Source organism: Scomber scombrus, chromosome 16 (genome assembly GCF_963691925.1).
Source record: "Scomber scombrus chromosome 16, fScoSco1.1, whole genome shotgun sequence".
In the NCBI taxonomy this organism is placed as follows: domain Eukaryota; kingdom Metazoa; phylum Chordata; class Actinopteri; order Scombriformes; family Scombridae; genus Scomber; species Scomber scombrus.
Window position 1 is genome coordinate 4410894 of NC_084985.1, and position 22500 is coordinate 4433393.

The following is a 22500-nucleotide window of genomic DNA, read 5'->3' on the forward strand; positions in this document are numbered from 1 at the left end:
ACACACACACACACACACACATGCTCCTTGTTCCTGTTAATCTCTCTCGCCCTCCCCCCGTCAGAGGTGATGTGATTTCCTGTCTGTCAGCCTCATGTCATCATGTGGATTTATTGATGGAGTATTTAGATCCACACACACACACACACACACACACACACACACACACACACACACACACACACACACACACACACACACACACACACACACACACACACACACACACACACACACACACACACACACACACACAGGTTGTGCAACCTTGCAAACATTGTAAAGTATGTAACACGTCAGCCTGGTTTTTTCTCTCGTGATGTTAAAATGTGATAAAAGCTGATTTGCATCATTTGAATTTTCATGTGTTGGTTAATAAACTCACATTTACACTTATTTATTTTCTGTCTTTGGTGAAGAAATATATTTAAAAATTCATCACTTTGGCTGTAACATTATCTTTGGTATTATTTTATTTTACCTGTCCCTTAACTAGAAATCAAATCTTTATTGTATAAATCACTATTATTGTATTATTATAATGTATTCTTACTTTTTGCTCCCTTCTGGTCGCTATTTATAGATAAAGATCAATAACTAAACACATTAGAGAATTAAATACTATGAAAATGTAAACTATAAGCACAATATATACAAAATTATAAACAGATTACATATGAACTAAACTTCATTTAGCTGCTAAACGACCCTGAGAGTGAAATATTATCTTCCATTAACCTTTGTGTCGTCCTCCCGGGTCAAATGACCCCGTCTGTTTTAACTGTTCCTTCTTTCCTTCCTTCCTTCCTTCCTTCCGTCTGTCCTTCCTCCCTCCTTTATTTCCTTCCCTTCTTCCTTCCTTCCTTTCTTTGCTCCCTTCCTTCTTTCCTTCCCCCATCCCTTTCTACCATCCTTCTGTCCTTCCTTCCCTCCTTCCTTCTTTCCTCTGTTATTCTTTCCCTTCCTTCCTACCTTCATCTTTTCCTCCCTCCCTCCTACCTTCCTTCCTTCCTTCTTTCCTCTGTCCTTCCTTCCTTCCTTTCCTTCCTCCCTTCCTCCTTTCCTTTCCTTCCTTTTTCCTTCCTTCCTCCCTCCCTCCCTCCTTCCTTCTTTCCCTCCTTCCTTCTTCCCTCCCTTCCTTCCTTCTTCCCTCCTTCCTTCCTTGACTCGAGGACATGAGGAGGGTTAAAAACACTCTGAAAGCACAAATATGAGAATCTTCTTAAGGGATTATAAACTAAATTCCTCCTCGTCAGTTCATCTTTAATCTTAATGTGATTTTTTTGTCATGACTTTTTCTCATTTTTGTGTTTCTTCCAGATGATGATCATGATGTCGATCATAGGTATCATATGTGTCGGAGTCGTCTTCTGTGAGTATCAAACTGTCTTCAAAAACATTTTAGGAACTTTTACAGGCATAATTTGTTACTGTGATCAGGTTTAACCTTCCTGTCGTCCTCCCGGGTCAAATTGACCCCGCCTGTTTTGACTGTTCCTTCTTTCCTTCCTTCTGTCCTTCCTTCCTCCCTCCCTCCTTCTTTCATTCCCTCCTTCCTTCCTTCCTTCCTTCCTCCGTCCCTCCCGCCCTCCTTTCCTTCCTTCTTCCTTCCTCCCTTGCTCCCTTCCTCCCTCCTTCCCTCCCTCCCTCCCTCCTTTCCTTATTCCTTCCTTCCTTCCTTCCTTCCTTCCTTCCTTCCTTCCTTCCTTCCTTCCTTCCTTCCTTCCTTCCTTCCTCCCTCCTTTCCTTCCTTCCTCCCTCCCTTCCTCCCTTCCTTCCTTCTCCTTGACTCGAGGACAACAGGAGGGTTAAGTGGGTTTTTGTGCTATAGTTGATCGAGGATTTTGTTGTTGTTGTCTTTTTTGTCATTTGTTTGTTCGTTATTTCGACCAGACAGGCTGTTAAGTCCAGTCTAGGTTTGTCTGAGACACAACATGAAACAAGGCCCCATCTTCCCCAAGTCCCTGACAGCCACAAAGACTTAATATATAAAAAAAAATGTTTATCTTCAGGGTGGATAAAGGCCAAAACAACAAGTCTAATTGGGAGGTAAACTATATTTAACCTCTCAGAAACAAAAGAAACCCAATAATGACAATCACTTACCTCCATACCTGGCCGACGCCATCTTGGAAGTATTCGTAGCGTAGCAGACTTCCTGGTGAGGTAGCCAATCATCCACCAGGCTGGAAATCGATCCACCAATCACCTCCTGTCTACACACATTAACTGAAAATATTTTAACAAAAAAAAAGAACATTTAAACATAAATTACGACCACAGTAGTAACACAGCCTTTCAGTTGTTTCTTTTCTATCACTTCTTAGGGCTGGGTATCGGTACTCGTTACCTTTTAAGGTATCGACCGAAATAAATCAATGTTAAGTAGTATGGAAACGTTTCCCGTCAAACGCACCCAGAGCTAGAAAATATGACTATTTGTATGGACTTACTCACAGCCACTCAACACAAGCGTTCTTGGATAATTTATAATTAATAATTTGAAGACTTTCAACATGCATTTGTGTAAAAATCTAATCATTTAGATGTGGAGGAGTGGTGGCATTTTATACAATTTAATGCTTCTTTTCACATGATGGGTATGAATGAAGTACTCAGTTGGTGTTGGTATCACTTTAACCTCCTGCAACCCTGCGTCCTCATATAGAGACATTACATTTAGGGTTTGATGGAGCTTATACTTCATTCTGCTGAACTTTGACCTGTTGTCCTCGGTCGTACAGGCTTTTTTGTGCCACCTAGTGGCAGAAAAAGGCACATTACATCAATCAGTGTAAAAAACCAGATAGTAGGCATCTTGGTTGAGTCAATCAACAGCTGATCCCCAGATAGAAGTGGACCAGGTACAAAACCTTATCAAATGTTATGGTTGAAACTTGTTTATTTATGCTTAATAATGTTTGTAGTTGGATATGAAGTACAAATTTAACCTCCTGTTGTCCTCGAGTCAAGGAAGGAAGGGAGGAAGAAGGAAGGAAAGGAGGGAAGGAAGGAAGAGAAGGGAGGAAGAAGGAAGGAAAGGAGGGAAGGAAGGAAGGAAGGAAGGGAGGAAGGAAAGGAGGGAGGGAGGAAGGAAGGAAGGAAGGGAGGAAGGAAGAAGGGAAGAAGGAAAAAGGAGGGAAGAAGGAAGGAAGGAAGGAAGGGAGGAAAGGAAAGAAGGAAGGGAGGAAGGAAAGGAAGAAAGGACAGAGGAAAGAAGGAAGGGAGGAAGGTAGGGGGGAGGAAAGAAAGAGAAAAGGAGGGAGGGAGGGAGGGAGGGAGGGAAGGAGGGAGGGAGGAAGGGAGGAAGGAAAGGACGGAAGGAAGAAAGGAAGGAGGGAAGGAAAGAAGGAAGGGAGGAAAGAGAGAGGAAGGAAAGAAAGAGAGAAGGAGGGACGGAAGGGAGGAAGGTAGGGGGGAGGAAAGAAAGAGAGAAGGAGGGAAGGAGGAAGGAAGGACAGAAGGAAGGGAGGAAAGAGAGAGGAAGGAAAGAAAGAGAGAAGGAGGGAGGAAGGACAGACGGAAGGAAGGAAGGGATACACTGGTGAATTAATTGTTATACAGTAAAATAAACTCATTGTCCTTATATTAGGACATTATATTCAAAATCTACTTCCTGTTCAAAGATGATACGTAGTGTTTGTACCTATCAGGTCCCACTAATCCCAAATATCTAGAAGAAATTAAAAATGCATACCAAACAAAAGGTTTCAGGAGGTTCAGAGCTTGTTGGATGGTCAAAAACCCTCAGAAACCTCCCAGAAAACCCTCTGCCTCTGTTCAGCCACATCTGTAAATGTATCACGATGAGCCAGCAGGCCAATCAGGAGCAGGCATGAAGTTAAACCGTGTTCTCTAAAGCCGTTATCACTGAATGTATGAAATGCATCATAAAAAAGTGCTTTGAGATCATCTAAACTCTCTCTTCTCTCTCCTCAGTGTATTTCTTCTACTGAGCTGGTCTTCAGGGATGGACAGACTCCGAGCCAAAAACCCAGCCTCTCCTCCTCCTCAACGCTCTTCATCCTCCTCCTCTTCTTCCTCTTCTTCCTCACCGATGCCTTCCTCAGAAACAAACCTCCATGCATGGTCTCTTCGATGTGCTCCAGTGCCTCCTCTCTCTTTGCCTCTGCTCCGCCTCTCCAGGCCGGTTTCCTGAGTCAAATACCAACTGAGTATAATTTGTTTGTTTGTTTGTATCTACCTGGGAGTGCCGGGCGGGTGGGGGTTTACTGCATCAGGACAGTTTAAACTTTAAATGATCAATAAAAGTATTTTCCTTCTTTAAATTAATTTCATTTTGGCTCTGTTATATGTTCTCCTGTGTACCAAACGTCACCTTTTGGGTTTTTTTCTTCTGTATAGGAAAGTAAAGATCTTAAGCTATTTAGAATAGTATCACATGAGGGGGTAAGATTTTTAAATCATATTTAAAAATGAGACAGAAAGTGTCCCTTTCTACCCATATTCACCCTCTACTTGTACAGTGTATTCTTAAAGAACGCTGCTGCCCCCTAGCGGTCAAATAGCGGAACTGCAACTGTTGTATTGGAGCAATACCACAGGAACAATTTAGATATATTTTCTTTTCTCTCTTTGTGTCTGTCGAGCCTCCTTTCTTTGACTTATTGCAGCTGTAATTATTGAGAGTTATTACAGTTATCGTCTCGTGAACCAACTCTTTATTTTCTCTGTCCTCCTGCCGTGTTTGAATGTCTCTTTGCTTGAATGTAATTCCTCTGTATAAATGATATTTTCTGTGTATGTGTGTGTGTCCCTCAGTGGACTGTAGATATATTACAGATAATAACAAAATGATTTTAGAGATTTAAGACTAAATGTGAGGTTGAGGATCATGTATTTAAAGGTTTTAAGGAACTTTCCATTTTGACAGATAACAGGTTGTTCTGATTGATTGTGGTGTAGGATTTCAAATAAATTCATGTTTGCATCAGAAAATAAAGTGTTTGTGCTCTGATTTACACATTTTTATAGAATGCTTCTATTAGATAAAGATTTTTAAACAATATTTTGTCTCGATCGGACCTAAAATATTTGCAAAAAATCCTCCAGTTTGGAATAATGAGAGTCTGAGATGGTTTAGTTCAATCACCTCATTAGAAATCTTTAAAATGACCATTCAATACTTTAAAAAACCATGTCAATACTACATAAAAAGCAATTTAACACATTTAACACCTACCTTTAAAAGTTTTCAGCACTTTCCATGCTTATATAACAATAACTAAATAGTATAATTACATAAATGTGCCCTGGGTAAGCTGCAGAAAATGGATAAATGCATAAAAATGATTGATTTTTACATTTTAAATCAATGCTTTAAGACTTTAAGACCTACAGATAATCTGACCACTGCTTTAGATTTAGAGTAAAACCTCAAAATGTGTTCATTCAATCATCAGTCAGCAGCTCAAATGAACATTAAACCAGTTTTTTCTCTCTGTAATGATTCCTCCTGTTCATACTGACCATTAGAAGATCCTTCATAATGTTTACAATGGAAGTGATGGAGGACTAAATCCACAGTCCTCCTTCTGTGGAAACATGGATTTAAAAGTTGATATGAAGCTTCAGTAGTCCAAAAGAAAGAAAGAAAACGGAGGAGAAAGATGAAGAAAGAAATAGAGAAAAAGGAGGAAAGAAAAAGGAGGAGAAAGATGAAGAAAGAAAGAAGAGAGAAAAAGGGAAAGAAAGAAGAGAAAAAAGGGAAAAAGAAAGATAGAAAGGAAGAAGAGTGAAAAAGAATGAGTCAAATCTTCATCTTCTGTTTCAACATTGTTTTTAGTACCAAAGTCTTTTTGTTACCGTCCTTCCCCCTTCCTTCCTTCTGTCCTTCCTCCCTCCCTCCTTCTTTCTTTCCTCCCTCCATTCCTTCCTCCCTCCCTCCTTTCCTTACTCCCTCCCTTCCTTACTCCCTCCTTTCCTCCCTTCCTTCCTTGACTCGAGGACAACAGGAGGGTTAAGAAAACTACTGTTAATCTGAATTTTTAAATTCATCTTTTTTGTCAGATGTGATTTTTCTTTTCACTTGAATCAACCGAATGAACAAAATTTCTTTATTACATTTTTTTATTTAGGTCCCAAAAAAACCATCATAATAACATTATATCAATAATATTAATACAGAAATTGAAAAAAAAGGAGGAAAAAAAAATAAAATAGCTTTTCTGTCCACAGCCTCAAACTTGGGGAGGGGAGGGGGGGGGGAGGAGGAGGAAGGGTTTTAACCCTCCAGAAAACTCTTTAAAGTCTGTTTTTTGAGGGGTGTTTTTTTGGAGGCGAGGGGGGGCGGGAGAAAAAAAGTGAACTGGGCGTGGCTTCAAGCTTGGGTGCGCTGTCCGTCGGTCTGCTGTGCACCAATCAGGAATGTCGAGGTGAGGCAGGGGGGTTGGTTTTCGAGGTAAAAGAGCCGAGTTTCAGTCTACTGCTGCGACATCTGACGAGGAAAAAAACCCAAAAAACAAAAAATTGAGTGAATTTTTACACGTATTAAAATCTAAAAATCAATAATCAGATTATTTTATTGATTTATTGTGTTTTTTTTTCTTTAATGTGTAAAATCTCGCACCTGTTGTGTCTGTGCCTGTGTCTGTGTCTCGGGTCCTCGGCTCGCCAGCCGGCTCAGGATGTTCCTCTCGGACATCTGGAGTCGCACGGCAACCGGCGGTATCCGGGCAATGGTTGCCGGGAGGCGGGTGACATCTGCCTTCATGTCACTCAGCAGCTCCTCCAGCTGCTTCAGCACTGAGAGGAAAAAGAAACAGATTATTCACTGAAAGTTTAAAGTCATTAAAACTGATTTATAGTAAGTTTAAAGGTTCATTTTTTGTTACTTTGAGAACTTTATAGTGAACTTAACCCTCCTGTTGTTCTCGAGTCAAGGAAGGAAGGGAGGAAGAAGGAAGGAAAGGAGGGAGGAAGGAAGGAAGGGAGGGAGAAGGAAGGAAAGGAGGGCGGAAGGAAGGCAGGGAGAAGGAAGGAAGGGAGGAGGAAGGGAGGAAGGAAGGAAGGGAGGAAGGAAAGAAGGAAGGAAAGGAGGGAGAAAGGAAAAGAGGAAGGGAGGAAGGTGAGGGAGGAAAGAGAAGGAGGGAGGGAGGAAGAAAGGGGGATGGAGGAAGGAAAGAAGGAAGGGAGGAAAGAGAGGAAGGAAAGAAAGAGAGAAGGAAGGAGGGAGGAAGGACACACGGAAGGAAGGAAGGAACAGTCAAAACAGACGGGGTCAATTTGACCCGGGAGGACGACACGAAGGATAAATACTTCCACTGTAATTTATTTAAACTTAGGTCATCTTTGTAATAAACATGTTCAGTTATTTAATGTTTTCTTGCAGCAGCAGCACTCATGGTAATAAATAAATACGTTTATTATGGGTTTTAAGTGTTTTATGGGTTTTTACTGTCATAGTAGAATAAGATAGAACAATGGGAGCAGTGAGTTTTAGTATTTCTTCAAGACAAAAAACTTTGACTTGAAATGATTAATTGATCATAAGAATAGTTCTAGTAATTTTACAGCCTGATGGTCATTAAAACATAAAGAGGAAACCTTCAATCTTACTGTCTTTTAATCTAAAATTGATGAGCTCTATTATAACGTCATGTATAACCGGTCCCTGCGTCTCACCTTTGTGCAGGACGGCGTTGGCCGGCTTGTTCCCGGACATGGACTCCTTGCTGAGGTGCTGGTGGGACTCAGCCAGACACTCCACCTCACTGAAGCGGGTGTTGAGGGCCATGGAAGGGTGGGAGGGGTCCTCCGACATGTTGAGGTAGGCGGCGCGACGCAGCTGCTCCTCGATCACCAGCGCCTGCTCCAACAGCTGGAGGAGGAGAGAGGAGGAGGAGGAGAGAGAGGAGGAGGAGGAGAGAGAAGAGGAGGAGGAGGAGGAAGAGAGGAGGAGGAGGAGTTAGAGAAGGAGGAGGGAGAGAGGAGGAGAGGAGAGTGAGAGGAGGAGGAGAGGGAGAAGGAAGGGAGAGAGAGAGAGAAAGGAGCGAGAGAGAAAGAGAGAGGAGGAGAGAGAGGAAGAGAGAGGAGGAGGAAGAGAGGAGGAGGAGGAGGAGAGAGAAGAGGAAGAGGCGAGAGGAGGAGGAGTCAGTGTTTCTGTGCCGCAGATTAACATTTTTAAATCTACGTTTTCACCAAAATTTTAATGATAAATTAAAAAATGATGAAATCCTGCAACAAGTTTAAAACTTATGAAACATAAAACAAACAATTAAAACTAATATTCAGCTCTTTCTTTCTTTCTTTCTCTTTCTCACCTTGAACCTTCTGGCGAGGAACTTGTTCTTGATTTCCAGGAAGTTCCCTCGGTTCATCTCTCCTTTGAAAGGCTCGTTGAGGATGGCGAACTTCACGTCGTTCTGGATGTCCTGCCAGCGAGCGTAACCGTGTCTACAGGAAGTGGCGGTTATGGAAAAACAGCAGCTTCACTTTTATTCATTCATTCATTCATTCATTCAACCAGCAGGGGGTCAAAAGGTCACCAGATAAAACAACAATCATTCCGTCACAAAGTGGGAAAAGGATACTGTATGATGCCGGCCAGCAGCCAGTAGTCATGGCGACGGTGCCAGATCTCATTGGTTTTCTTGGTAACCGTGGCAGCGCGCTCCTCGTTCTGCCACAAAGAGTGAAGCTCTGACGGAGAGAAAGAAAGAAGAGAAAGAGAGAGAGATGTTATTAAAGAAGTTAAAAACAGCTTCAGATGTTTGTGTGTTTGCATGTATTTCTGTGTGTGTTTCTGCATTTCTGCGTGTGTGTGTTTCTGCATGTGTGTTTGCATGTGTCTGTGTGTGTGTTTCTGCATGTGTGTGTTTCTGCATGTGTGTGTGTTTCTGCATGTGTGTGTTTCTGCATGTGTGTGTGTTTCTGCATGTGTGTTTGCATGTGTGTCTGTGTGTGTTTCTGCATGTGTGTCTGTGTTTCTGCATGTGTGTGTGTGTTTCTGCATGTGTGTTTGCATGTGTGTCTGTGTGTGTTTCTGCATGTGTGTCTGTGTTTCTGCATGTGTGTCTGTGTTTCTGCATGTGTGTGTTTCTGCATGTGTGTTTGCATGTGTGTCTGTGTGTGTTTCTGCATGTGTGTGTGTGTTTCTGCATGTGTGTGTGTGTTTCTGCATGTGTGTGTGTGTTTCTGCATGTGTGTGTGTGTGTTTCTGCATGTGTGTTTCTGCATGTCTGTGTGTTTCTGCATTTCTGCGTGTGTGTGTGTGTGTACGTTTCTCTATCTGTGTGTATGTTTCTGTGTGTGTGTGTGTGTGTGTTTCTCCGTGTGTGTGTGTGTGTTTCTCCGTGTGTCTCTCTACCTGTGAATCCTCCGTCAGCGATGTTAAACATGAAGCGGGTCTTGGCCTTCTTCTTCTCCTCGCTGGCTCCTCCTGCTGTTGCCGTGGTGGCGGTGGTGGCAACAGCTGTGGCGGTGGCCGAGGCCGTGCCCTCTTTGCTTCCCTCCTTGCTTCCTTCTTTGCTTCCCTCTTTGCTTCCTTCTTTACTTCCCTCCTTGCTTCCCTCTTTGCTGCTGTCTCCATTCTGCAGTTTGGTCGCCTCCTCCGGCTTCACCGCCTCCTTCTCCTCCTTCAGATCTGCAGCGAGAGAAAGAGAGGAGCTACCGTTAACGACTGATCTCCTCAAAGACTGAAGTTATTCTATCGAGTGATTCAAAGTGAAAAAATAAAAGAAGTTGCGTACCTTTCTTTTCGTCTGCAGGAGGTGTGGTGTCCATCTTTTCTGTCTTTTCTTCTGCTGCAAAACCAACAAAGAAGAAAGAATATTAACATCAACAGAGAAACCAGGTTATAAAACTGAGCGGATCCACAGATTAGAGTTAAAGGTTGAGTTCAGACGACACAAACAAAGCATCCTTTAGCATCAAAAGGACGGGTTTAATGTTTGTCTTTTTCTTCCTTCAGTTCAGTTAATTTCTCTTCTTTTCTGGATGTTTCCCTGCAGGATTTATGACATCACAGCTGGTTTTGAGCCAATCATGTTCACAGATTTTAGTAGAGATCTAACATGTTGACAGTCTGACATCTAAAGTTTATTATTATTATAAACAGATGATTTAATGCCCTAAAAACATGTTGAGATCATCTTTAAATAATGTGGAAAGTTACTGAGTGAACAAGAGCTTTAACGATTAGTCAATTAATCAATTAGCTGTCAACTATTAAATTAATCACCAATAGTTAATTCATTGCTTTGAGTCATTTTCTATTTAGGAAAAAACAGCCAAAATAAACCAGAAGATATTCATTATCTGTGGATCAAATTAATCCAAAACTACATGGAAATGTGATAATGAACAGACCAGACTCTATATGATCTGAAATATCTGTAATCTGGATGAAATTATGTGTCAAATTGCACCTTTGTTGAGTTTAAATCAGCAACACGTGAAACTAAAACACTACCAGCAACAATTAAGACTTCTAAAAAAATGTATTAACGTTTAAATGGCAGGTTTGTGATTCATCGTAATGCAACAACACTGGTGCAAAATTAATCTCTGCAGCTTAAATATAAGTGACGTTAATTTTGTGTTGCCAATTTGAATTCAAACCAAACTAAAAATATAAATAAATCATGAAAAAACATGAGAAAACGAACCAGAACAGATTAAAAATGGTTCAATAACAACAGTTTTATCGTCTCTACCAGTTTAATATTCGTACCTTTGACTTCAGAGTCTTCAGGTTTGACCTCTGACCCCTCTGTCTTTGCCTCAGTGGGTGACTTCGTCTCCTCTCCTCCCTCTGCTGCACTCTTCTTCTCGCCCTCTCCCTCCTCCTTTTCTCCTCCCTCCTTCTCCTTCGTACTCTCCGCTGCCTCTCCGTTGCTGGGTTTGTCCGTCTCCATCGGCTCCTCTCCGTTCTTCTTCTCCTCTGGTTGCTGTGGTTGCGGTTCGGCCGGCGGACTCTTCTCGTCGTCGTCTGGGATCGCGATCACCTGACGGGAGACGGATTCGTTACACAAAAGAACTGAAATATCCCACTCTGATTTGAGGCATTTGAATGCATCGTGTATTCACCTCGCTGCTGCTGCTGCTGGTCTTCGTGGAGTCTTTGCCGTTCTTTTCTGCGTCTCCTTCTTTCTTCACCTCCTTCTCCGCATCCTCGGTCTTCGTGGAGTCGTCGACTACAGAAAACAAAACAAAATAAATGATTTTAGTTTTTAATGTTAACTTTATGAGCTCATGCAGGATATTTTAACCAGAGAGGATCGTTTATGTTCAGCCAAGAGAGTTACTGTAATGATCTGTAGGCTGAGTAGTGTGTGTGTGAGAGTGTGTATCTGAGTGTGTGTGTGTGTGTGTGTGTGTGTGTGTGTGTGTGTGTGTGTGTGTGTGTGTGTGTGTGTATGAGAGTGAGTGAGTGTGTGTGAGAGTGAGTGAGTGTGTGTGAGAGTGAGTGAGTGAGTGAGTGAGTGTGAAAGTGAGTGTGTGCGTGTGTGAGAGTGAGTGAGTGTGTGTGAGAGTGAGTGAGTGTGTGTGAGAGTGAGTGTGTGTGTGTGTATGTGAGAGAGTGTGTGAGAGTGAGTGTTTGTTTGTGTGTGAGTGTGCGTGTGTGAGAGTGTGTGTGTAGCTCTGTGTGTATGTGAAAGTGTAGTCCTGTGTGTGTGTGTGAGAGAGTGTGCGTGAGTGTGTGTAGTTCTGTGTGTGTATGTGTGTATGTGTGTGTGAGAGTGAGAGTGTAGTTCTGTGTGTGTGTACGTGTGAGTGTGAGTGTGTTTTACCTGTAGTGGGGGGGTTACCTGGTGCGGGGGTGTTAGGCTGTGTGTCTGCCGGGGTTCCAGTGGACGGGGTTTTACCCGGAGACTCGGGCTGAGCGGCGGCGGCGGCTCGTTTGTTCTCCTCCAGCTCGGCCATCCAAGGCATCGACCACTGACCGTTCACGTGCTCGAACTCCTGAACCTGCAACACACGAACAATTAAAATCAATATATTACATTAAAAAAAAGGGTCAAAGCTTTTTTTTTGACATTTTCTTTACAGCAGTAGAATTTTGTTACTTTCATTTGAGATAAATCTAGTTTTTCATGACATCCTGAGACGATATAAAACAGAGAAAAGCAGCAAATTATCACATTTGAGCAGCTGGAACCAATGAATGTTTGACACTTTTAAAGCTTTAAATTATTAATTGATTATTAAACCTAATGGTCTTAAAGATTAAACCTCTAATTACAGACTTAGACTCTTGTGAAAGCTTCTTTTAAGAATTTAACTCAGCTAATTTGTCGCTCTTTTCTTCTCACACACACATAATAATAAAAGTCAAAATATGTCCCGTTACCTTCTTGCGTATAAGCGACATGACGCCGATGCGGGTTAGTACGTGTTGCCGTGACAACCCTTCCCTGGGAACGCCGTCGGCGAAGGTCTCGGCGCCGTCGGCTCCGGGCTCACAGAGATGACGCATGAACAGAGACACGTACGCCCTGAAAGGTGAAAGAAGAGGTTTAATTCATGTAATATCAGTATTTTTCCTTTTTTAGTCGTTCAATACATAAAATAAAAGGATTAAATATGAATTAAACAGACTTACAGCTAATGAAAGGAGTTTTCCTACATTTTTTAAGGCTTTTAAAGACCTGACGACACCCTGAAAAGTTCTATTTATAAGTCTGAGGGTTGATTTTTGGTTGTTTTTCAGTAGTTCAATAAATAAAATAAAGAAAACATGATTTAAACAGACTTACAGGTAATGAAAGAATAAAATAAAATGATTGAAAGCAATTAAATGACTTTTTTTAAAGGCTTTTAGAGACCTGCTGACACCCTAAAATCCTCTATTTCTGAGTCTGAAGATTGTTTTTTTTTTGTTTTTCTTCTATTTTTAAGTCTGAAGGTTGATTTTTCTTACTTGAACTCCTTCTCAGATTTCCCTCGCAGGTCTCGGACCAGCCACTGGGTGGTGAAGGCATCCTGGGGAGGCATCCCATAACGCATCACGGCGTTCAGGAAGGCCTTCCTCTGCCGAGAGTTGAAACCCAACACCTGGGAGGCAGCGGAGGGTCAAACATTAAGACTTTAAAAACATGCTGAGAAAAGAAGCAGCTTTTTAAAAACACGGAGATGCCGAACGTTGCAGGAGGAGAGGCCGAGCTGCTCACCTCGATGTTGCCTCCCACCCTGGCCAGCAGGGGGGGTAGCGGCTTGTCTTTGTCGTTCCTCAGGCCCTTCCTGTTCGGCCTGCGGGAGTTCGCTGCAGAGGAGAAAGAAACAGAAAGAAACAGACGTGGAGATTAAACAGATGATAGATTTTTATTTTGATTAACATGATTCAGTTCAGAGTTACGATGCCTCCGTCCTGCAGCTTCTACACAACATGTGACCTCATCATTTATTTATTATTAGGTGGTTTTTACTGAAGCATTTAACACACCTTTCCTCAGCACATCTTTAATATGCACAGATGTATTTAAACTTAAAGCCCTTAAACTTTGGAGTAGTTTATCTGCAAATATCAGATTATAAAAACTCACTTATAGTCCCTTGAGTTTCTTTTTATCTGTTGTTTGTAGTTTTCTAAAAATCTATTTGTAGATATTTTGTCTGTTTTGTGAACTTTATTCTACTTTCTATTTTGTCAATTCTGTTACAATCATGTTTATTAAGTGTTTTTAATGTGAAGCACTTTTGTTTTGCTATATGAATAATTGTGTCCTTATTATATTATACATTCAAATGCAAAGTTAGAAGTCCAATATCAACAAGTTTAATAAAACAAAAACACTACAAACTCATTTATAAATCACATAAGTTTACTTTATAAAAGCTGACAGTAATTCTACTCTGAAACCAAACAAAAAACCTTTAATTTAAACTTTATATCTCCTTAAATATCTTTTCATGACAATATAACATTTTAAAAGTCTGTCGGTACATTGTGGATGTTTGTAAATCACACTATGATTGTATAGATGATATAAACATGTTTTACCTTCTGTTCGCTCGTCAAAGTCTTCGTCTCCTTCCTCAGACGCCACAGAGTAATCCGATTGGCCGTCGGACTGGTCGTCCTGCCAATCAGCTGTGAGATACAAAGAAAAAAAAGGGCGGGGAAGGAAAGATTATTAATTACATTATTTAACTCGTCTGCAGGTGTCATAAATTCACTCATTTAATTTGGCTCCAAACCAACAGAAACTAATTAAACTTATGCAGCTGTTTATAAAAACACATTAAAGTCATAAATCATCCTCTTTCACACAAACACATCAGCCTGTTGATTGATTGATTGATGACTGATTGATTGATTAATCCTGAAATACATGCAGAGCTTTTTATTTTTATATTATCTGCTAAACACCAGCTGTGTCTTTGTTGCATGTGATTGTGTGTAAGCTGTGTTTTTATCAGGAGATATCAAGTAGGAGAGTTTGGAAAGCATTTGCCACTTAAACTAACAATAATAATAAGAGCTGTCTAACATGTGTACTGTTCATTTATACTTCTTATGGTGATTCTGTTAATATCACATGTTAATGTTAATGTTAACAAGCTGATCGAGTGTTGCGGAGTTAAAGTTGCAAAAAGACAAAGTTTTGATTATGAAGCGTTTGGAGAAAAAAAGCAGGTGCTGAATTATTAACCCTTTGTAGGTCTGATCAACAGATACAGCTTGTTCCATGGTTGCTATGGATACAGATTGTTCTATGGTTGCTATAGATACAGGTTGTTCCATGGTTGCTATAGATACAGGTTGTTCCATGGCTGTTATAGATACAGGTTGTTCCATGGTTGCTATAGATACAGGTTGTTCCATGGTTGCTATAGATACAGGTTGTTCTATGGTTGCTATAGATACAGGTTGTTCCATGGTTGCTATAGATACAGGTTGTTCCATGGTTGCTATAGATACAGGTTGTTCCATGGTTGCTATAGATACAGGTTGTTCCATGGTTGCTATAGATACAGGTTGTTCTATGGTTGCTATAGACACAGGTTGTTCCATGGTTGCTATAGTTACAGGTTGTTCCATGGTAGCTATAGATACAGGTTGTTCTATGGTTGCTATAGATACAGGTTGTTCCATGGTTGCTATAGATACAGGTTGTTCTATGGTTGCTATAGACAGGTTGTTCCATGGTAGCTATAGATACAGGTTGTTCTATGGTTGCTATAGATACAGGTTGTTCCATGGTTGCTATAGATACAGGTTGTTCTATGGTTGCTATGGATACAGATTTTTCTATGGTTGCTATGGATACAGGTTGTTCTTTCTACTTGATACAGTTTTCATTTTCTCATCTTGTACATGAACATAATGAGTCTCTAACATGTTTTAAATAAAGTTTTTAACAAGTTAAGTCTGTGGAAGTCTGTGAAACATCAACTTTAACGTCGATGAGAGATACAAATCCATGTTTTATGTTGTCATGGCCTCAAAAAGGAAGGAAAAGCAAAACAATTATGTTTTAAAAATAGCACTTTCTTGGTGTGACCTACAAAGGGTTAACTGGATTGTTTTAACTACAAGATCTCACATAAAAAACTGATTTAAATTTAAGGTGCAATGAAAAAGAAAAAAAGAAAAAACTTCAGGAAAGATTGTACTGATGTGTTGCATTACTTTCTGGTACAATGATGATATATATTTATTTGGATCATTTTTAAAGGCAGATTGTACTTATCTTTTCTCTGTTTTAAACATGGGTCTGAGTAGTTTTTACCTGCTTTCTTTTTAGCTGCATGTAGGAGAAAAAAAAAACAAAAAACAGAGTGGTGTAAAAAAACAGAGATGAGCAGCTTATGTGATCAGTGTGCAGCAGCTTCAGGTAATTATAATGGACGTGGTGTTTTTTATCTACTCTACTCTAACTCAACTACGACTAAAAAAAACTAAAAACTAAGAGTCGACTAACTGTGACTCCTAAAAGCAACTACGGCACAATAACAAACATCAAAGGAAAGCAGCGAAAACACAGTAACATGATTTTATGGTCATATCTTCTTTATCCATTTTTATTCTCATGTTCAAACTAAATAAATTAACCACAAAATATTTAAATATTTATTAAAATGACTAATTCTGTGAAAATAAAGAGTTTGTGAAGAGCTGTTTATGTTTTGTTTATGTAAGTTTTTCCTTATAAATAAAAATGTTAAATTTTCTAAAAGTCAGATGTGAGTATTTTACTTAAACTTAGGTTTTGTATTTGCACTGATGTTAAATGTGAATTATTACTTAATAGTCTAAATGTGTTGTTATTGATACATAATCACTTACCTGACATTTATTATTTATTTTCTACTATATATATTAATAAAATTGCAGCTGAAAAAAGGCTTGAAATGTAAATAATCTAAATCTAAAAATCCCAAATATTTAAGGTGATGTTTGAAATAAAGTTTTTTTAAATTGTAATTGTGTGAAATGAATAAAGTTTTGTTTAAGTAATCTGTTACAAACTGCTTATGTTTTTTAGGTTTTAGCTTACAGATGAAAGTGTTAAAATGTGACTATTTTGTATTTGCACTGATATTAAAGTTAATTATTACTTCGTTAAAGACAGATAATCACTACATGACATTTATTTCTACTATTTATTCCTAAAATTTCAGTTGAAACAAGACTAAACATCTTAAATAGTGATAATAATGAACGCCTCCTCCTCCTCTCCTCCTCTTCCTCCTCCTCCTCCTCACCTCTGTCCTCTTGTGACCCGTCGTTGTAGTTGACCTGTTTTCGGATACGTTTGCCTTTGCCGAGGTTTCGGGCCAGATCTTCCTGCTGCTGCTCGTAGTGGTGACGCAGGAGCTTCTCCCAGTAGTCCGGATCCACGCTCTCCTCCTGCTTGATGATCTCTCGTTGCACCTCCTCCTCCTGCAGGCGGCACAAAGGATAAGTTACGTACTTCCTTTTATCTATAGATCTTATAAAACACTAAACACTATCACTCATGTTTTAGCTTTACTTCACCAAACCTACGATTTTTGACAGATATATTAAATGAGGCCTCTGCAGAGTTACAGCTGCACTAAACTCGCCTACATGAGTCTCACATTTGAATAACTTTATTTAAAATCTGTGATATAAAAACTTCACTTTTCCACTCAGTTAAAAATGCATAAAAAGTTTGCACCATAGTCGTAGAAAAAGGATGCAAGAAGAAACTGCAGAGCTTTAACTGCAACTTAAGATATCTTTTTGCTTCCATTTTAATACATTTGTGCTTTTGCAGGTTTTCAATACTATTTATTTATAGCTTTAATCTACCGTTACTGATCGATTAGTGATGATTTTTTTTAAATCAAATGCATCGAATACACATCACAGCTCTTAAGTTATAAAAATTGAGCAATCTGTCTATTATTGTCTTTGTGTTAATGCTTGTTTGCAACATTATTTCATCAATAAAGTTAAAAAAAAAAAAAAAAACACAAAAAGCCTGTGCAAATATTCTGATATATAACTTTTGAATGCATTTTTTCATAAGACTAATTTTTTCAAATCTGCTTTTAAGTTTGATTGTTTTGGTTTTTTCTTTTACTTCATTTTTCTATTTTTGTTTCTTCTTTTCTCTGCATTGCTTTTATTTCTTGTGTTTATTCTGTTTGGTCTCTGACTATTGTTAAAAGCTCTGTATAACTAAAATATATTATTATTATTATTAAGAAAGTGGTATTAAAACACTTTTTTTTTTTTTTTACATGAAAGAACAAAATTACACAAGTCAGATTTCCTCTATGACCCCCCCTCCTCCTCCTCCTCCTCCTCCTCTTCCTCACCTCCTCCTCCTCGTCTTTGACCACGTACTGCGCCACCTTGAAGGAGCTCAGGTACTCGTTCATGCTCTGCAGCTCCGTGTCGTCGGTGGCGTCCTGGTTCCTGTCCAGCAGACGGTCGATGGCTTTGTCGTCGTAGTGAATGACGCTGCTGTCTTCTGTCTCTTTGTACTGAGCGCCGGCTGAGCAACAAAAACAACATCGCTTATAATTAATATACAAATATATATAACATCATCATCATCATCATCTTCATCATCAACATCTTCATCATATAAAACGGGTGTCAAACATGTGGCCAGTGGGCCAGAACCGGCCCGCAGAGGGGTCGAGTCTGGCCAACTTTCCTTCCTCTCTTTTCCAAAGGTTCCTTCTTTTCTTCCATCAATCTTTCCTTCTTGTCTTTTCCTTCCTTCCTTCCCTTTTTCCTTCCGTCCATCTTTCCCTCTTTCCTTCCTGTCTTCTTTTCCTTCCATCCCTCCTTCTTTCCTTCCTGTCTCCCTTTCCTCCTTCCTTCCTGTCTACTTTTCCTTCCTTCCATCAATCTTTCCTTCCTGTCTTCTTTTCCTTCCTTCCATCCCTCCTTCTTTCCTTCCTGTCTCCCTTTCCTCCTTCCTCCCTGTCTCCCTTTCTCCTTTTCCAAAGGTTCCTTCTTTCTTTCCTTCCTTCGATCAATCTTTCCTTCCTGTCTTCATTTCCTTCCTCCCTTCTTTCCCCTTTTCCAAAGGTTCCTTCCATCAATCTTTCCTTCCTTCTTTCCTTCCCGTCTTCTTTTCCTTCCATCCTCCCTTCCTTCCTTCCTGTCTCCCTTTTCCCTTTTCTAAAGGTTCCTTCTTTCTTTCCTTCCTTCGATCAATCTCTCCTTCCTTCCTTCCTTATTTCCTTCTTGTCTTCTTTTCCTTCCTTATTTCCTTCTTGTCTTCTTTTCCTTCCATCCCTCCTTTTTAATGATCCAGCCCACATAAGATCAAACTGTTGTGTGTGTGTCTCTTGAATAAATAAAGTTTCAAACCTTTCTTCCTCTCCATGTCCAGCTCGTCCTTGAACAGCTGCTCGGTACCGAACTTGAGGATGTCGTCTAGTTCCTGTTTGGACATGGAGCCGGTCTTTGAGCCGAGACCGGGTCGGACCACCAGGTGAGTCAACATCATCTTCTTCTTGGCGACCTGAGTGATCCTCTCCTCCACCGAGGCTTTGGTGACGAAGCGGTAGATCATCACCTTCCTGTTCTGACCGATACGATGAGCTCTGCTGAAAGCCTGCGGATGAGGAAGAGGAGGAGGAAGAGTTAAAGAAGAGGAGGAAGAGTTAAAGAAGAGGAGGAGGAGGAGTTAAAGAAGAGGAGGAGGAGGAGGAGTTAAAGAAGAGGAGGAGGAGGAGTTAAAGAAGAGGAGGAAGAGTTAAAGAGGAGGAGGAAGAGTTAAAGAAGAGGAGGAGGAAGAGGAGTTAAAGAAGAGGAGGAAGAGTTAAAGAGGAGGAGGAGGAAGAGTTAAAGAAGAGGAGGAGGAAGAGGAGTTAAAGAAGAGGAGGAAGAGTTAAAGAGGAGGAGGAAGAGTTAAAGAAGAGGAGGAGGAAGAGGAGTTAAAGAAGAGGAGGAAGAGTTAAAGAGGAGGAGGAGGAAGAGTTAAAGAAGAAGAGGAGGAAGAGTTAAAGAAGAAGAGGAGGAAGAGTTAAAGAAGAAGAAGAGTTAAAGAAGAGTTTAAACTAAAGGAAAGATGGAAGGGAAGGAGGGAAAAGAAGACAGGAAGGAAAAGAAGGAAAGATTGATGGAAGGAAGGAAAAGATGATGGGATGGGAAGAGGAATGAAAGATGGAGGGAAGGAAGGAAGGAAAAGAAGACAGGAAGGATAGATAGAAGGAAGGAAGGAAAGAAAAGAAGACAGGAAGGATCGATGGAAGGAAGGAATGAAGGAAAAGAGGGTTAGGGAGGAAGGAAAAGACAGGAAGAAAGGAAGGAGGGATGGAAGGAAAAGAAGCCAGGAAGGAAAGATGGAAGGAAGGAAGTAAAAGAAGAGAGGAAGGATACATGGAAGGAAGGAAGAAAGGAAGGAAAGATTGATGGAAGGAAAAGAAGCCAGGAAGGACAGATGTTCGTACCTGGATGTCGTTGTGTGGATTCCAGTCAGAGTCGTAGATGATGACGGTGTCGGCGGTGGCGAGGTTGATTCCTAAACCTCCGGCTCTCGTCGACAGCAGGAAGGCGAACTGCTGAGCGCCCGGAGCTGAAGAGAGAGAGAGAGGACAAAGATACAAACATTATTATTATTATTTATAGAGTTTGCACCATTAAACAGGCAGGAGAGGAAAATGAGATGTTAATTATTCTTTATATTAACTTTTAATGTTATTAGTTCTCTCATTTTGCACCTAAGTAAAAAAATTTCCCCCAAATAATAAACTTTTCTTTTTGTATATTTTGGATTTTGAAAACAAACATTTAACAGTAAGAATTGGAAACATTAAAACATACTATATAAAATAAAAGGACCCGATTATAATGAAGATAAAACAAAAGTAAAGAGAAATAGAAAGAGAGAGAAACAGATTAAAAGAGGAGAAAAGTGGAGGTTTAGTTTCTTCCGTCTCACCGTTGAATCGGTCGATAGCTTCCTGTCTCATCCCTCCTGTGATCCCTCCGTCAATCCTCTCGTACTTGTAGCCTTCGTTCTCCAGGAAGTCTTCCAGCAGGTCCAACATCTTAGTCATCTAAAGTAAAACGTAGAAGACTAAGTTAGTTAAAAGTTTAAAAAGGAGGCATGGATGGGATTGATCTCAATTTTATCTGATAGATTTCGGGCCTCATTGTTTTTCTCTCTTCTTTAATTACATCATATCAAAGCTGTTTAAAGCTAATGCTAACGCTAATGCTAACCCAACATTTACTACTGCTGCTGCTGCTTCTCTCAACTTGTGAATAAACCACACTGATCAACATTTCATCAGGAATTCTTTGTTTGGTTGTAATTGTGAAGTTTCTTCTTTTGCATCATGTTTAACTTTTTCAGGGGGAATGAAACAGGAAGTAGAGTCATACTGAGCAGCAGGCGACACATTAAACTCCCTTTAAACTTCATTTATTTGCTGTTTGGTGAGACATTGCTCATAGTTACTTATTAATTCTGATGGATTTCTTTATTTTAAACAACAACACAGGTTTGTTTGGTTGCTCTATGAACAGATTCACTAGCTGCTTTTCTGTTGTACCTCTAAAAAAAAAGACTTATCAGGGAGTTTTACTGTTCAGGGAGTTGCAAAATAAATCAGGAATCTTGAAATCTTTGGGATTACAAGTTTAAATCTGAAGATGCAGGACTTTGGGTTTCAATTTAACTAACAAACAACACTACAAAGAAGTATTTACAAGTGTTTCTGACTCACTTTCTCCAACAGAAAAAAGGTTTTCTTACTACTTTTACTACATTATATTCACCCTTTAAACTTTTATCCAGAATAACTCAACAGCATCAGAGCCCAAAACAATAATCATCTGATCCTAAATGACCACAAAAAGGAGAATAAGCAGGACATGAGAGAAAAGGAGCTATTACACAGCCATAGATAAGGATGATTTTTGCTTAAATGTGTATTTTACAGATGTTAAGTGTTTTTTTTTTTATGAGTCGACTCACCTGAGAGAAAATAAGCACTCTGTGTCCTCCGTTCTTCAGCTTCCTCATCATCTTCTGCAGCAACGTCAGTTTCCCGGCAGACTTTGTGAGAGACTGACCGTCGTACATCCCGTTGGGCATCTTTGGAGCTTCCTGTTGTGGGAGTTACCAAAATAAAAAAACAAAACATTCAGGTTTGGAGAAAATCTAAAAAAAATAAATAATAATTCGGTAAAGAATTGAACCAAAAAAATGAAGAAATTATCCTTTAAAATGAACTTTATGAGAAGAATAAAAAGGCAAAACAACAAGCGACAAGACATAAAGTCACTCAGAGTCCAAATATAAAGCTATAAAATAAATAACTGCAGACTGAAGCTCGAGAGGAAAAGCTTGTCTGTATAAATGTGTTTTAAAGAAGAAACTTTAATGTTGAAACTCAGGTTAAAAAGACAATGAACCTTTATTTAATCCCTCCAGTTAAAGCTGGAAAATATAATACTTTAAGTCAATTTTATGGTTTACAACAATAAAATCATTAGATAGTCAGAGCTGCACTGCAATACTGGATAATGTGCAACATGTTTCATCCTCTTAATCATATCACAGCAGAGTTTTCTTACATCCATCTATCTATCTATCCATCTATCCATCCATCCATCCATCTATCCATCCATCCATCCATCCATCCATCCATCCATCTATCCATCTATCCATCCATCCATCCATCTATCCATCCATCTATCTATCTATCTATCCATTTATCCATCCATCTACCTATCCATCTATCCATCCATCTATCTACCTATCCATCTATCTATCCATCCATCCATCTATCTACCTATCCATCTATCCATCTATCCATCTATCTACCTATCCATCTATCTATCTATCCATCTATCCATCCATCCATCCATCTATCTATCCATCTATCCATCTATCTACCTATCCATCTATCTATCTATCCATCCAACCATCCATCCATCCATCCATCCATCCATCCACCTATCTATCTATCTATCTATCTATCTATCTATCTATCTATCTATCTATCTATCTATCTATCTATCTATCTATCTATCTATCTATCTATCTATCTATCTATCTATCCATCCATCCATCCATCTATATTATTGTATTA

At 39.8% G+C, this 22500-nt stretch overlaps 2 protein-coding genes across 2 annotated transcripts in view; one reads left to right on the forward strand and one right to left on the reverse strand.

The window, feature by feature from the left end:
* Positions 1 to 22500, forward strand: part of LOC133996494 (major histocompatibility complex class I-related gene protein-like) — a 636344-nt gene that overhangs the window by 71767 nt on the left and 542077 nt on the right. The gene's annotated exons all lie outside the window — the stretch shown is intronic.
* The window catches only part of LOC133996471 (chromodomain-helicase-DNA-binding protein 4-like), a 48947-nt gene continuing 32478 nt past the window's right edge, over positions 6032 to 22500 (reverse strand). Inside the window, 21 exon segments of the mRNA XM_062436054.1 lie at positions 6032 to 6457; positions 6590 to 6765; positions 7645 to 7840; positions 8283 to 8415; positions 8553 to 8661; positions 9329 to 9604; positions 9711 to 9764; positions 10694 to 10967; positions 11050 to 11156; positions 11772 to 11931; positions 12314 to 12458; positions 12884 to 13017; positions 13134 to 13225; positions 13964 to 14053; positions 15696 to 15710; positions 16672 to 16849; positions 17755 to 17933; positions 18764 to 19010; positions 19849 to 19973; positions 20340 to 20457; positions 21381 to 21512. Of these exon segments, the coding sequence (XP_062292038.1) occupies positions 6443 to 6457; positions 6590 to 6765; positions 7645 to 7840; positions 8283 to 8415; positions 8553 to 8661; positions 9329 to 9604; positions 9711 to 9764; positions 10694 to 10967; positions 11050 to 11156; positions 11772 to 11931; positions 12314 to 12458; positions 12884 to 13017; positions 13134 to 13225; positions 13964 to 14053; positions 15696 to 15710; positions 16672 to 16849; positions 17755 to 17933; positions 18764 to 19010; positions 19849 to 19973; positions 20340 to 20457; positions 21381 to 21512 (2955 nt within the window). The 3' untranslated portion in view covers positions 6032 to 6442.